At 56.6% G+C, this 14676-nt stretch overlaps 1 protein-coding gene across 1 annotated transcript in view; it reads right to left on the reverse strand.

Moving 5' to 3' along the window:
* Positions 1–2009: 2009 nt before the first annotated feature.
* LOXL4 (lysyl oxidase like 4) overlaps positions 2010–14676 on the reverse strand; it is a 17509-nt gene continuing 4842 nt past the window's right edge. Inside the window, exons 7-15 of the mRNA XM_006157358.3 lie at positions 14619–14676; positions 14310–14464; positions 13486–13653; positions 12373–12535; positions 10414–10657; positions 9254–9369; positions 7366–7502; positions 6924–7035; positions 2010–4439 (exon numbers count right to left, since the gene is read on the reverse strand). The exon at positions 14619–14676 is cut by the window's right edge and continues 24 nt beyond it. Of these exons, the coding sequence (XP_006157420.1) occupies positions 4369–4439; positions 6924–7035; positions 7366–7502; positions 9254–9369; positions 10414–10657; positions 12373–12535; positions 13486–13653; positions 14310–14464; positions 14619–14676 (1224 nt within the window). The 3' untranslated portion in view covers positions 2010–4368. The remainder of the gene's footprint in view (positions 4440–6923; positions 7036–7365; positions 7503–9253; positions 9370–10413; positions 10658–12372; positions 12536–13485; positions 13654–14309; positions 14465–14618) is intronic.

Genomic DNA, 14676 nt, shown 5'->3' on the forward strand with positions numbered 1-14676 from the left:
TCATTCTGGTATTTGTCACTTTTTTCATCCCCACAAAGACAGGAGAACAGTTCTCATACCTACAGTGTGTGCAGGGGTTAAATGAATCTCGCTTTTTTTGAGCCCACTGAGTAGAGAGCTGATCGTTTCTCAGCCCGGACACACTACCTCAGTGACTGTCCTGAGACTGGCATGTGGTTGCTCTTCCCCCTGCTTGTGCACCCCCACCGCAGTCTCTTGCTTTTTCCATCTCTGTCAAATCTGACATCCTGCAGAAAACATCTGGCACACAGCGTGTTCTTGGTATGATCTTCTCAGCCTATGCCAGAGGCATTTGGCAAGCGGCACCAGATCATCCGTTACGACAAGCAGCCAGGATGAAATAAACATCTCTGGGCAATGAGAGATTTCCTAAAGGACACAGAGAAGTCAGAGCCATCAACTCGGACTGTACCCGCCTCAGACCTGCATTCTCAGTGTCTGGGGAAGGGAGTCCTGCACTGGAGAGTTGGTAGCACTAGGGTGCAGGATGCCGACGTGGCAAGAATCGGCACCTCTTGTGCTTTCAACTAGGGCAGCAGCCTCTTATTTTTACCGTTCCGTGCCCATGACAGTGGCGGATTGTTAGCATTGCCTAGAACACGGTGGAGGGGCTGTCTCCAGACATGCCTCAGGTGACACTGGCCTTGAGTCTCAGACCTAAGCCAGCTATCCCTACTGCAGTTGCAGACTTGGAGCCCTCTCACAGTTCCTCAGCATTGTCCTGTTCTTGGTTGTTTCTGCCAGCGCCCCTGGTTCATGATCAGTGCCTCCATGCCAGTCCAGGGGGTGAAGTAAGTCGTTCTCCTGACTGCCCACAACTGCTTTGTCCAGTGCCCTTGTCTTTGGCTTTGAGCTGGAGGACGTGTGCTGTCTGTCTCACGGACAGACTTCTCTCAGATAGGCAGGCCCATTTGGACAGTGTGGCTGCCATGGACAAGAAATGCAGGGAATTGCAGCCAGGCTTCTTACTGAACGGTGTGCCTCTGAGGTATTCCTGTGCTCTGCTTGGATTCATTGAGACCTTGGGCGATGAGAGGAGGGACTGCTCCTATCACTCCTGCGAGGGCGCTTCCTCTTTCTGACTGCATTTTAGCTTTTAAGGGCATTAATGGTAATATAGAACCCGGTGTTTATTACCTGCTTTTGTCCTTTTAATTTTGTTACTTTTGTTCTCATTCTAATACTGTGTACTAGTGACTTTTTTCTAGTAATCAGCACCTTTAACTTTCAAGTTTATCCTTAAAACTAGGTCCAGAACAAGGATTTTGAAACTCCTTTGAAAACACTTAAAGATGATAGAGTGCTGCTGCTTCTATGATTAGTAAAAAGACGCTTTTTATAATAGTTCTGTTAGTCCTGTGGTTGGGATCAATGTATATTAGCTGGAGTCAGAGGTCCTGCCACGGCCCAGCACAGCGGTCCAGGTGGAGATCACGTCCTTGGCCGTATCTAAGCCATGCCTTCCGAGGCCGACCTGGAGAGCGCCCTGTAGCTGCCACTGGCTCCCTCGTTCGGTATTTGGGCAGACAGCTATGCACTCCACTATGCATGTGTGTTGCCTCATTTAATCCCAGGATCACCTGACAAGTACCGTTGAAAGGTATGTTTCCTGTGAGTTCTAGTACGCTCCTCAGAGGGAACGCTTTCCATTTCTTTTCTAGTTATGATAGAGTACGTGCACGAGTGGGGAGGGCAAGGGAGAGACCCCTCCGAGGGTCTGGTCATGCTGTGACCCTTCCTTCAGCACTATGGCCTGTCAGATCTTGGGCACTCGTGTGCGTGCCTGATTTATCTCTGGCTGACCAGGCTGGGGTTCAAACCTTGGTCCAGGGGACCCGCTTGACTTCTGTGGAACAGCATGTTACTGTGGCGCCATGGAGCCAGCCCTAGAGGGAAAGTCTAGACATGAGGCAACTTTGGAAAGTTCGTGGAGAATAGAATTAAAGTACAAGTTTATTTTGGTGCAGAAAAATTTTTTTAATCTATGCATAGTCCTTTTTCAAAAAAGTTGATTTCTTCCACAAGTGAAAGAGAGAGAGCACCCTCAACAGTGCTCTGATGCCTGAGCTAGCCTGAAGGCACAGGCACATGTGTGCCTGGTATACTCCGGGAGGTCACTGGACTTGAACCAGAAACCTTCCCATCTGGGACGGTCTTGCAGAGCATCATGTTTTCACCACTGCATCACAGTCTGGCCCCTATAATGTGCATTGTCCTTGAACTTTTTGAAGATCCCTTGAAGAGACAAGCTGTGGTTCCTTGCACTTTAGTTTTCTGCCTACGTGAGACATCTTGACACGGTTGGTTCAGCCTGGAATTTGGTGGCTGGTATTTTGTTAACATTCCTCCTCTGGTTATAAGTCATGCCAGCTGCCAGTCTTCCCATGTCCTTCTCTCTCGACCCCGAGGTCTCACAGCATAGCCCTCACATCGGCTTTTCCAAGAATGAGACCTGGCCACTCCTATCAACTGTGTGATGTGGGCCACGAGACCGAGACTGGAGCCGGGGCTGTCTGCCTGGCCCGCCTTCTCTCACCCCGCTGGAAACTAGATCTGCAAAAAGCTGTGGGTAACCGTCATCCGTCCCCACACGCGCCCCGCTAGCTGTGCGCTCTTTCACAGACCATTAGCTGCGTGTGCGAGGATAATGTTGTTACTGTTGGGGAGGTGTTTGCTGGAGCCGGCAGGAAGTCAGTCCTTCCCTTGTTTACCTAAACTGGTGCACTGGAACGTAAGGCTTCTGCCTAATGAAGGGGGTGAGGGGGCTGAGAGAAGGTAAGGAAGGAAGAAAGTACCTCTTTGTGTTCACAGAAGGGACCCCAGAACATGTCCCTCTTTACTCCCTAAGGGGGGATGGCCCTTGTGACGTGGGGAAGGGATTATGTACGCCTGCTCCATCTGCCACCGCCCCTTCGGTTGGCGGTTGTGGTTATAATCATCTACAGCCCTGGGACCTTTTCTTGTTCCTACTTTCACCCCTTAGCTTTTCCAGCCCATGTTTTAGCATTGAGCCGGGGTGAGGGTACGGGGAGCAGACAGTAGGCCATGTCCAATAAGAGAAGTGCAGGGGCTGTCAGGAGGTGTGTGCCTGTCATCCTGGTCCTCGGCGAGGTGGGAGTGGACAGCGCTAGAGCTGGTGGGCTGGGGCCTGCCCGTCATCACAGCTGGTCTTGTGTCTGTCGCAGTCCATAATGAGCAACTTTTATTGGTATTAGAGTATCAGATCTGTAAGGGCTATCTCTTAAGTGTGTTACCATGGGGAAAAGGTAAGCGACTCACGAGACGACAGTGGGATGTTCTGCTACCTGAGCAAACATACTGCAGCCCTGCCAGGCGGGGACGGCACTCTTTCGCAAGGTCAGTCCTTAACTACATTAGACCTTGCCCCTCCTGAACTCTCCCTAGCTCTGTCACCTCTGCCAGGCCTGACTTTATTCCCGTGCAGACGAGTGGCTTGTGTGACCCCTGTTCTTTCCCACTGTGAAACGTGTTTGGTTGCAGAGCTCACTCCAGACACTGGTTTGGGGCCTGAAATGTAGGCCAATCCTGAGATGCTTGGTGATCCTGAGAGGATTGCCTGCCAAGTACATGGCACAGTTTTCCCTTGGCAGGGGCCTGGCAGGGCTGGGGTCCGAATTACCTCCGCAGTCTTTCTGCCTGGCTGCTTTTCACCGCCCTTCAGGAAGACCTCATGTGGCCACTTCTGTGAAACTTGGCCATTCTCGAGCACTCAGTAACTGGGGGAAATAAGGGGCTGCCTGTGGCCGGAACTTCCAAGGGCGTTAGGAAACACCCGTAAGTGCGACAGGAAAGGGTAAGGACACAGAAGGACAGACTCCTTGCAGAACATGTGCAGTGAGTACTAACAGGACGGGTAGAGCAGGGGCCCGCTTCACCAGCCCTGCCGCTGTGACCTGGCACAAGCTGTGCTCCCTTGAGCTCCTAGCATAGCGTGAGCCCCACCTGCTGTATATTTTGGTCCTCTGACCTCTACTCCAAGACATCTGCAAAGCACCTCTTAGATGGGGGATGAACAGAGCTTCCGAAGCCAGGCGCTCTGCCAGAGCTCCAGGACAGCCTGGGTCACCTCACGGAAGGAGAGCTCAGCTAGACAAAGCCTGGAGGCCATACTGTATTGGCCACAGGCCCTCAGGGACAGGCCCGGAGCCATCCCGAGGGGGCGGTCCCATTCTAGTTTGGTGATCTTGCCTACAGAAGGCTTCCTGAGCAGGTTCATGGTGCCCCTTGGCACTGGCCCCCCTTGCTCTGGGTCAGGGCTCTGAAGGGCATGGCTCCAGTAACTGAGGTATGTGGTGTGGGCAGCAGCTGGGAGTGTCAGTGGTGCTTTCAGATGAAGTTGTTCCTGAGACGCTGTTCTCGCTCCAGGGAGAGCTCCGCACTGGCTGGATAGGAATCCTCTGCAGGCCAGAGGAAACAGGTAAGTAGCCAACCCTGCCACTGTCTCATCCCTTCCCTCCCGCTTCACCTAGGTCCACTCTGCCCAGGTCAGTCATGGCCGCTGATGCCAGCCGTCCTCTGGAAGTAGGGCCTGGACAGGTACGTGGTTTCAGGACCATCAGGAAGATGGGTGAAATGAAGTTACTTCTCTGCGCCTCCCCACACTCATTCTCTGCCCCCGTCCTCTGTACCCTGGGGAACTGACCTCTGGAGACTGGGTTCTCCTGGCCTCCACACCCTCTGATTTCTGGGCAGTAGGTCAGTGGGAAGCAACAGCAGGGGGTGGAGAAGGCAGGAGAGTGGGGTCGGGCATTCCTCCCCTGCTCTGGCCCTACGGTCCTGACAGCGATCTGATCTGTGACACTCGCGGCACCGGGTTCGCCTCCACGGCTCTGGCTTTACCTGACAAGGATGCCCTTTGCCCCTCCGGGGCTGAAGAGGACATTCTTTTCACTTGTTTTTTTCCTGGCTGCCTTGGTCTCCGCCTAAGTCCTGTGCACACCTCTGTTAATAGGCCTCTCATTAAGTGGCTTCAGACCCTTGCTCCAGTGTGCACAGCTGAGGGTCCGACTTTGCAGGTCCTGACGTCTGTAATCACCTGCATAAGGTCCTGCAGGACCGCATTCCTCTTTCTTTGCCTCATCGGGGATCCCTTGGATCCTGGTTCCAGCCTCATGGATGCCCTGCTTCTCCGTATGTGCAGCCTCGGATTCCCGTCCTGACTGCCCTCACATCCCTGTCTCCTCATGGCGGCGGAATTATTCGGCCATACAGTCTGAAACCTTAGACTATTATTCTTGTTCTCTCCTCCCTCTGTTGCTGAGTTATTTTTTAAAGATTCCAATGAACTTTTTTTTTTTTTTTTTTGCTTCCTTGCTGAAATTTGTTAATAGTACTCAGAAGCCCATAGGATAAGGTCCATTCTCTTAGAACTGTCATGACCCTTCCTGCAAAGGATTTGGGACCCAGCGAAGCTGCCTGGAGCCAAGTCCTGTGTGCTTTCTCCTACGCCCTTTCACATCTTTCACTGTTCCTTCAGAACCCAGTTCCGGTACTCCTTCCTCTGCAGAAATTTTTCTAGCCCCCAGGTGAGCTGTTGACTCCTGTTTGGGGCGTCGCCCCACTTGCCACCAAGCTCCTGGGTCTTACTCGTGTCCTGGTTCGCATGCCTGGCCCAGTATGCAGCAGTCTAGGCCTTAATCTGTGTGCTGACGGAAGGAACAACTGCCCTGCCCCGCCTGCATAACCGCGTGCGTGTGCGACGCACACACCCTACAGCAAACAGGCATGTTGAACCCAAAGACGAGAGTTCTTCACTGACAGGACAGCCACCTCCTTGCTCTACCCCCATCCTCCCACTGGATCGGGGCATCTTCCTGTCTGATACTGCCCCCCTGTAAGCATCTGTGTTCTCTGTGGCCCTCCTCACGAGCAGTGATAGACTATTATTCTTGTTCTCCCCTCCCTCTGTTGCTGAGTTATTTTTTAAAGATTCCAATGAACTTTTTTTTTTTTTTTTTGCTTCCTTGCTGAAATTTGTTAATAGTACTCAGAAGCCCATAGGATAAGGTCCATTCTCTTAGAACTGTCATGACCCTTCCTGCAAAGGATTTGGGACCCAGCGAAGCTGCCTGGAGCCAAGTCCTGTGTGCTTTCTCCTACGCCCTTTCACATCTTTCACTGTTCCTTCAGAACCCAGTTCCGGTACTCCTTCCTCTGCAGAAATTTTTCTAGCCCCCAGGTGAGCTGTTGACTCCTGTTTGGGGCGTCGCCCCACTTGCCACCAAGCTCCTGGGTCTTACTCGTGTCCTGGTTCGCATGCCTGGCCCAGTATGCAGCAGTCTAGGCCTTAATCTGTGTGCTGACGGAAGGAACAACTGCCCTGCCCCGCCTGCATAACCGCGTGCGTGTGCGACGCACACACCCTACAGCAAACAGGCATGTTGAACCCAAAGACGAGAGTTCTTCACTGACAGGACAGCCACCTCCTTGCTCTACCCCCATCCTCCCACTGGATCGGGGCATCTTCCTGTCTGATACTGCCCCCCTGTAAGCATCTGTGTTCTCTGTGGCCCTCCTCACGAGCAGTGATCACTGCTGGAAATAGCAACATGACTCAAGGGACCAGCTTTTGCCTGTGAGGCAGCTTAGGATGGAGGCCAATGAAGACTGAATGAAAGAGCGGGAAAGTAGATTGGAAAAGGAAACCCTGATGTGGCTTGAATTGTAGGACACATCAGAAAATTTACAATCAAACAGTGCTAGCAGACACAGAAGGAAACATTGGGTGAGGCTGATGGTCTGACCAGTCCTAGAGAAGGACTTGTGAGGATGTTGAAGGAAATCCTTCTCTAGTTTTTTGTACATGCAAGTCCCACTCAGGGCTGCGCTTAGGGCCCAAGCTCCGAGCCCACCCACAGCCAGTCCACAGGGCGCGCAGGTACCTGTGCGGCAGCCGTGCAGCCAGATGCGGTGTCCGTCATACTTGCAGCGGCACCGCATCATGTTGTTGGAGAAGTCCGACTCCGCCACCTCGTATTTGGGGTTCACCACCACCTGGAGGGAGGGGACAGCCGAGGGCGGTGATGGGGTTTCTGTGTGCTGGCAGTGGCTGTAACAGTTTTTCACGTCTCAGCATTTACAGAGGTGTTTCTATTTGCTCCGTTACTCTTGGCAGCCTCCCCAGCAGGTAGGTGCTAATGTCCCCATTTTACAGATGGAGACAAGTCACAGCTCAGGTGGTGTGATTTGCCCAGTGTCCACTGGGTCAGGACTCAAACCCCTGGATCCTGGGTAAGTGTTCTTTCCCCAGTAGCACAGCCCCTTTAAATGACAGACCCGTTGGAGGAAGTGGAGGTCCTGTGGGGAATCGTGCAGCCTCCTTACCTGGAAGATATAGTCCCCAGGGCCCACATCTGTGATGTCCACCCATTGACAATCAATGTCGTGCCTGTAGGTGTCCCAGCAGCCTACGGTCACTCCCTGTTCCCCAAAGTTGGCACAGGCGTAGCGCCGTTGCAGCCCTGTGAGGGAGGCGGACAGGTACTGAGGCACTGAGAAAGTGAGAAAGTGCTCGGGAAGGCCTGCTGCTCTGCCACCTGCTTTATCACACACTCCACACCAGCCTCAGCAGTTCCGGGCACTTCCGTGCAGGTCACAGTGAGGGACTCGAGGATCACTTGTTACTGGCCTGCGTACCACGGCCAGAGTTCCTGCTGTGAGGCCCATGCCACAGCAGACCACATCTGTGCTGCGACAGACCATCCGTTCGGGTGCTCTAGTGGACACCCTACTGACCTGGCAAATGCGGGTGGGAAGTCCCAGCCCTACTATGCTACTTCATTTGTCCCTCCACCCACCGTCTAAAGGTCCAGTGTCTGACCATGCCGTTCCTAAGGGCTCCGAGCCGTGGGTATAGCAGGAACCACAGTCTCGGCCCTTTGTGAACCTAGCAAAGATAAAGTAGGTCCGCAGCTATCTAAGATAGAGGGGCTGGCTTGGTGCGTGGAACAGCTGTCAGGCGATGCTGGATCCACATGCAAGAGCTCAGGTTCCGTTCCCTGGTCAGCCTGTACATGCCAGGCACACGCCCATGATCCTAGCTGGCGGGAAGACTGGGATAGGACAGGGAGGAGGGTCATGGCATGAAACCCTGTTGAGGGTGCTTATCTTCCTGTGTCTCTTGGTGAAAAGAAAAAAAAAATCTTCTAAGCATTTGAAGGTGGTACAAAGGACACTGGGAAGAGAAAGTAAAGATGTACCTAAGATTTCAGGAGATAAGAAATGAATCTGGACCAGCCCCTTGGCCTGGTGGTTAAGGGAGCCGGAGCCCACATAACTAACTGGGGGGTTTGAATCTGGACCTGGCAGCTTGAAAAACACCAGGCACCTGTGCCTTCAGGGCCGAAGCCCAGCAGGTGGGGAAGCAGAGGCTGCAGCAGAACTGTGCATTGTGGGGGCGCGTGTGTGCTTCCTCTTCTCGCTGCTGAGTGCCAGCACTCCGGCAAGTTAAGAAATATGTTCTGAATAGCTTTCACTGCTGTTTCTGAGCTAGGGTCTCCAGGTGCCTCGGGCCGTTGAACAGGGCAAGGGGAGCTTGCTCCCGAAGGGACTGAGGGATCTAGGAGGACATAACACGAGGAAGGTAGCTGGCAGGAGGCCACGTACCTGTGGGGCAGTTCGTGTCCTCCAGACAGAAGCTGGCCTTGTGCCCCTCAGCCACCGGGATAGGACAGGGAGGAGGGTCATGGCATGAAACCCTGTTGAGGGTGCTTATCTTCCTGTGTCTCTTGGTGAAAAGAAAAAAAAAATCTTCTAAGCATTTGAAGGTGGTACAAAGGACACTGGGAAGAGAAAGTAAAGATGTACCTAAGATTTCAGGAGATAAGAAATGAATCTGGACCAGCCCCTTGGCCTGGTGGTTAAGGGAGCCGGAGCCCACATAACTAACTGGGGGGTTTGAATCTGGACCTGGCAGCTTGAAAAACACCAGGCACCTGTGCCTTCAGGGCCGAAGCCCAGCAGGTGGGGAAGCAGAGGCTGCAGCAGAACTGTGCATTGTGGGGGCGCGTGTGTGCTTCCTCTTCTCGCTGCTGAGTGCCAGCACTCCGGCAAGTTAAGAAATATGTTCTGAATAGCTTTCACTGCTGTTTCTGAGCTAGGGTCTCCAGGTGCCTCGGGCCGTTGAACAGGGCAAGGGGAGCTTGCTCCCGAAGGGACTGAGGGATCTAGGAGGACATAACACGAGGAAGGTAGCTGGCAGGAGGCCACGTACCTGTGGGGCAGTTCGTGTCCTCCAGACAGAAGCTGGCCTTGTGCCCCTCAGCCACCTTAGAGCCGTTGGCAGTGAGGAGGTCGTAGTGGGTGAAGACCTCAATGCTGTGATAGTGCCTGCAGGAGAGGAACTGTCAGCCGCCGCACCACGACCGGGGCCTCCCTGGAGGAGCTGGGAGGGAAGGTCGCAGCACTGGGCCCATCGTTACCCTGAGAGGAAAGTAAGTAGCAGGCAGGGCCCTTAGCCCTCCGAACCACGCGCAGTCACAGCCATATCCCTGGCATCCCTGCCGGCAAGCCGCCCCAGCCCCCGAGGGTCTCACCCAGATGCGGAGAGTAACAGCTCTGCCCTGGTAGCCACCAGGACGCTGCAAGGCCTGAGCTGGAGGGGGAAGGCAGGGGCAGCTGGTCCAGGGCCAGCCTAGGAGCTGAGCTGCTGGGCAGGGAGCTGACTCTGCGCCCTGTCAGACTGCGACCAAATTGCTACCGTTGTTCCCTCCCGGTATAATGACAGCTCTGTGCTGCAAGGAAGGTGCTCATTACGTCAGGCAAGGCCAGGTCCCAGGGCCCTTGGCCAGTCCTCTCAGGTTTCCCCACCCACAGCTGTGTCTTGAAGAGAAAATTTAAAAAACTCCATTCTGCCCTTGTCACAGCATTGTCTCCCTCTGCCTGGTCTGGAGGCTCCTGATAGGAGATGCTTACTGTCTCTCCTCAGGGCCAGACTGCTCACACCGTTCGCTGGGCCCTGCCTCACTGCCGCAGGGTCCAGCAAGCTCGTTCTGCAGAGCCAGCGTCCTCAGTGGGAGGACTATTTTGGGCCTTCGGGTTCTGGGAGTCCCCGCTTTACCTGGCTTTTGCAGACAAGGCCCAAGGTCCAACCTAGAGCAATCTCCAAATCCCATTTCTAGCAGACCCACTGCTGGCCTCTGGGGTGTTGCTGTGGGGAACATTCGCCATGAGCATGGGCACCACGGGCACACCCAGGGGAAGCCAGGGAGACGAGCAGGCAGGCGTCACTGCTGGGGTGCCCCACTGCTGCCTGAGGCAGGTCGAGGTGGGCCCTCTAGGAAGGTAGACCACCCGAAGGTTTGCCTGAGGCCGGGGCAGGACCACTGTTGGCTTGTCCCCAGGCCTCGAGGCCAGGCTGGGGTGGGCACTAACCTGTGGCACTGGTGCCATATCCAGCTGTGGCGTCCAGTCTTGGGGCGAAAGTCGGCCCGGCCCAGGTTGTAGATCTGGGAGGAGAAGCGCAGGAGGCGGCGGTGCCCGTAGGGCCAGTCCATGTGGTCTGCAGACTGGGAGAGGCAGTTCTCTTCGTGGGCGCAGTATAGCAGGCTGAGCGGCCGGTCCTCCAGGTAGGCTGTCTCCTGCACCAGCTGGGCGTTCATCACGAGGTCGGGGGCACCTGGGCCGGCAGAGGGCGGGTGGTAACACAGGCAGGCCAGCCTTGCCCTCTAGCACGGAGGACAGCTTGGCCCAGGCTAAGCCCTCTGCGAGGACGACGCCGTAAAGGAAGAGCTGCTTAGGCTGGCTACTGTAACACCATGGTTGGGACCTGGATCCCACAAGGCTCGCTGTGGTTCGAATTCTGGCCCCAGGGCTTGAGAAACAGTTGAGGTGTGTAGGCACAAGGATGCCCTAAGTGCTGGGGCGTGAGAAATGCAGAAAGGACAGACTTAGCATAACCATACCCCCTTGGGTAGGTGCATGTGCCCTCGGACCAAAACAGTTATTTCAAAAAGGCTGTTTTTAAGAGTCTGGAGATCTGAGTTCTAGTCACAGTAAGAGGAACGAAATGGCCGAGGGGGGCCGGGGCGGGCAGGAAGAGCTCTGTCATCCCTGTGCACCCTGCTGCAGGGTTGGGGCCTGGGCTCTGGAGCTCCTGTTCCCACCTGCTCGCTGCCATGGGTGTTCCCTGTAAGTCCTCCCCTGAGGCATCCACTGTACTTGGGAGAGAGCCAGCATGTGTCCTGAGAAGCCCTAGTTCCTGAGGGAAAGGGGTGCTCCCGGGGAGGACAAGGAGAGAGAAATGAAGAAAGGAGAGAAGGCGTGGCTGCGGGTGGGCCGGCTGCTGTGCTCAGCCATTGAGAGGCTGCCAGTGCAGGCAGCGGGACAAGGGGACGGTACCCTGGGAGGGGGCTGAGTGGGTGCAGGCCCTGACGTGCTGCAGGCCCCACTGATGCCCCGGGCAGGGGGAACGAGGGCTCTGACACAGCAAAGCTGTCTTGGCACTGGAGGCTGGCTGGGAAGGTCAGGTGGCCACTCGGATTGGCACCAGCCTGCAGCCTTGGGCTGGGTGCAGTTACCCTGGCACAGACCTGGCTGGCGGAGTCACAGGTGCTGCTGCCTGGGCATCTGGGTCTGCGGGGCAGGCTGAGGCCACAGGACGATCTTGTCCCAGAGCCTCCTGGGGACACCCAGCACTTGGAAGCGAGCACGCACTGGACCTCAGACCTCATGGGCCTCACGTGCACAGGTAGAGTCCCCCACAGCTTCAAAACAGTTTTCCTGGGAACCAGCAGTTAGCATAATGGCTATGTCGCTGGACTCCCACGTAGTCGACCGCGGTTCGCGTCCCGGACCCGGTGGCTTAAAACTCATGCCGGGCGCGTGTGCGTGCGTGCCCAAGATCCCGAGAGGAAAATGGAGGAGAAGAGATTGCGGCGTGACTATCCCCCCGGGGGAGAAATTTCTCACTTTCTGTCTGTGTCTGTCTGTCTGGTGAGCGCACACGCCCTATAGCGAAAACCTCTCCAAAAAAAAAAAAAGACAGTTTTCCTTGCTGTCAGCCACAGGAAGAATGCATGTCAGGCTGTGACCCAGTACACACACTAAGGGTGAGACAACCCATTGCCGTACTGACCTAAGGCTGCGGCCTGCTGTGTGTTTCATTTGTTTAAACTGCTGGTCAGAACCCCCAAACTGAGGAACCCTGTTTTGCACCCTTGTGCCTCTACTTCCATTTCCATCTTCACAGTGACTGCTGCTTGGGCAGGGTGGGGTTTGTACCCTATGCCCCTGGGGGACGGCAGAGCTGACGCCTCCTCTGCGGAGGGTGAACCTGGGCCACAGGGAGCACAGGTCCACCCGTCCTGCACCCCAGAACCCCTTGCTACTCACTGGCTGTGCAGGAGACTCCAGCTGAGAAGCGCCCAGCGCCCTGGGGGCAGTGCACCGGCCCGTGCCTCTGGCATTGCTGCAGGGCCAGCTCCGTGCCTGCACAGCGCACCCCGCTCATCACCACTTCTCCGGCCCCCAGCCTCCCCTGCCAGTACCAGGTGTCCTAGGAAAACAGTGTGACCCCGTGAGGGGGGAAAGCTGCCTTCGGAGCCATTTCCTCAGTGCCGAGAGCCCTCCTCAGGGCAGTCCTGCCACACCGGTCCTCTCGGATTCCAGAAATCTCTCCCACGCATGGAAGCAGGTACCCGCTGCCCATGGCATCCACAGCCCTGCAGCCATCTCTCTCCCAGATGGCAGCCCTTGCTATCTGAAGAAGTTGGTCCTGTTTCCCCCTGCCCTGCTGGGTGGTTTGTCCTCATTTCCCCCAGAAAATGCCCCTGTCGGCTGTTGGGCTCAGGGCTGAGCGCAGTCCCCTGTGAGGTCCGCCCCGGCTCTGTGTGGCCTGCAGCCACCGGGTGCAGTTGCAGAGGTATCCGCAGTAGCCACGCCAGGCCCTCCTGAGTTTGCCTCCCTGCTGCCTTTCCATGGGTCCATGTATCTCCCCGAGGGGTGCCATAACCTGGGCTTCCACGGTAGCTGAGCGGGTGTCCCTGCGTTCACGTCACCTCCTCCAGCTGCCTTCTAAGCCACAAGGCGCATGGCAGGCTGTGGTGGTCTTACCGAGCCTCCTCCCTGCACACCGCACTCCCCACCTCCCTGAGAGCTGCACTGCCACCCTGACATGGACCTCCCACAGAGGCAGCTCTGGCCGCAGGGCCTTTGCACAGGGCCCCACCTCGCTGGCTAACTGCCGTCTTCCCTCCCACCCAGCTGCGTGCCTGGCCGTATTCCCGTGTGGAATACTTCGCTAATGACGGCCTCTTTCACTTGGATCTGCTCTGTGGGCGGAGACCGTGTCTTCTGCTCACCCCCTGGCAGCTAGCACTGTATCAGCCTGTAGTTCACTTCATAGCGAACCGTTCAATGAACAGAGGACCAGCAGCCCTAGGAGAACTGTGCGCCCTTCAGTCCAGGAGGCTGAAGAGACTAGGAAGGAGCGAGGCGGGCACCTACCTTGATGGCGTGGCTAGCAAAGCCCAGGCCGAGCTGGCGGCAGGCCACCATGGCTTCGGTGAGCCCCCAGTGGTCACTGCACACACTCCCCCAGCGTCGGACCCCGTTCACCTCCACCTGCACCTCCACCACACCCTCCTCGGGGTTGCGGCCACCAGCCAGGCGCACCTGCAATGGCCAGAGGGGTGTGAGATGCGCCAGGCGGTGCAGGGGGGAGCTCGGGGCTGCAGAAGCCCGGAGACCAGCGCAGGCTGGCTCGCTGGTGGCCTCCACGATCGCCACCTCTTACAGCGAGGTCGGTCTCCTAGACAGCCTCTGCTGCCCTGCCTGCTAGGGGAGTGTGATGGGAGAGCCTGTGCTGGTTCTGCCCCAGCACTCCCCCCACCCAAACTCCTACCACGACGACAGCTCGCCGTTTGCAAAGGGCTTTCGGGACTGTTGCCTCCTGTAAATGGCCCCAGCGAGTCCGCCCCACCTCACAGAGCTACCAGCTGTTGGCCCACACTTGAACCCGCACATCCCAGGCAGCCTCCCCAAGGCCACTCAGCCTGTGCCTCCCCAGGGCACCTCCTCTCAGGTTCACCGAACACCTGAGGGCCCGTGGGAGAGAGTGTCCACCGCAGAGTCCCTGAGCTTTGGACATCTCTGAGGAGTGGGGCCCAGGCAGGTGGCTCTCTGAGGGGATGGCTTTGCCGGCTGGCTCCCAGGAACAGGACCGAGGGCCAAAGATAGAAGCACAGCCAGCTACCTCCCATGAGCCTGTCCACTGGTTCAGCGTGGTGTCCTGGGGTCCCCCAGCCCGAGGCCATCTCAGACCCGCTCACCTGGTTCTGAAAGCCCGTGTTGGGGACGTTGCACCTGACAGCAGCATCGTTCTCATGTTGGCAGCCGTTCTGGGCCCCCTCCAGAGCAAGGCAGTCCCCGAGGGTCCGCTCGTTGCCCTTGCAGCGCACCTCACTCAGGTGGATGGGCCCCAGCCCTGGGGGGAGAGGTGCTGTAGGCTCCATCTCTGCACCCACCCTGGGCTTCCCCTCCACAGGGGGACTGTCCGTCCTGGGCCCCCGCACCCCAGAGCCACCATGAGATGGGCCTGCGGCACCTCCAGACACCACATCCCACCCAGACCGCCTCACCTTGGCCCAGCTGGGCCCCAAAGAGGGCCTCCCGGGCAGAGCCAAAGCCCAGCTGGCG

The sequence above is a fragment of the Tupaia chinensis genome, unplaced genomic scaffold, assembly GCF_000334495.1.
Source record: "Tupaia chinensis unplaced genomic scaffold, TupChi_1.0 Scaffold000539_1, whole genome shotgun sequence".
NCBI lineage: Eukaryota > Metazoa > Chordata > Mammalia > Scandentia > Tupaiidae > Tupaia > Tupaia belangeri.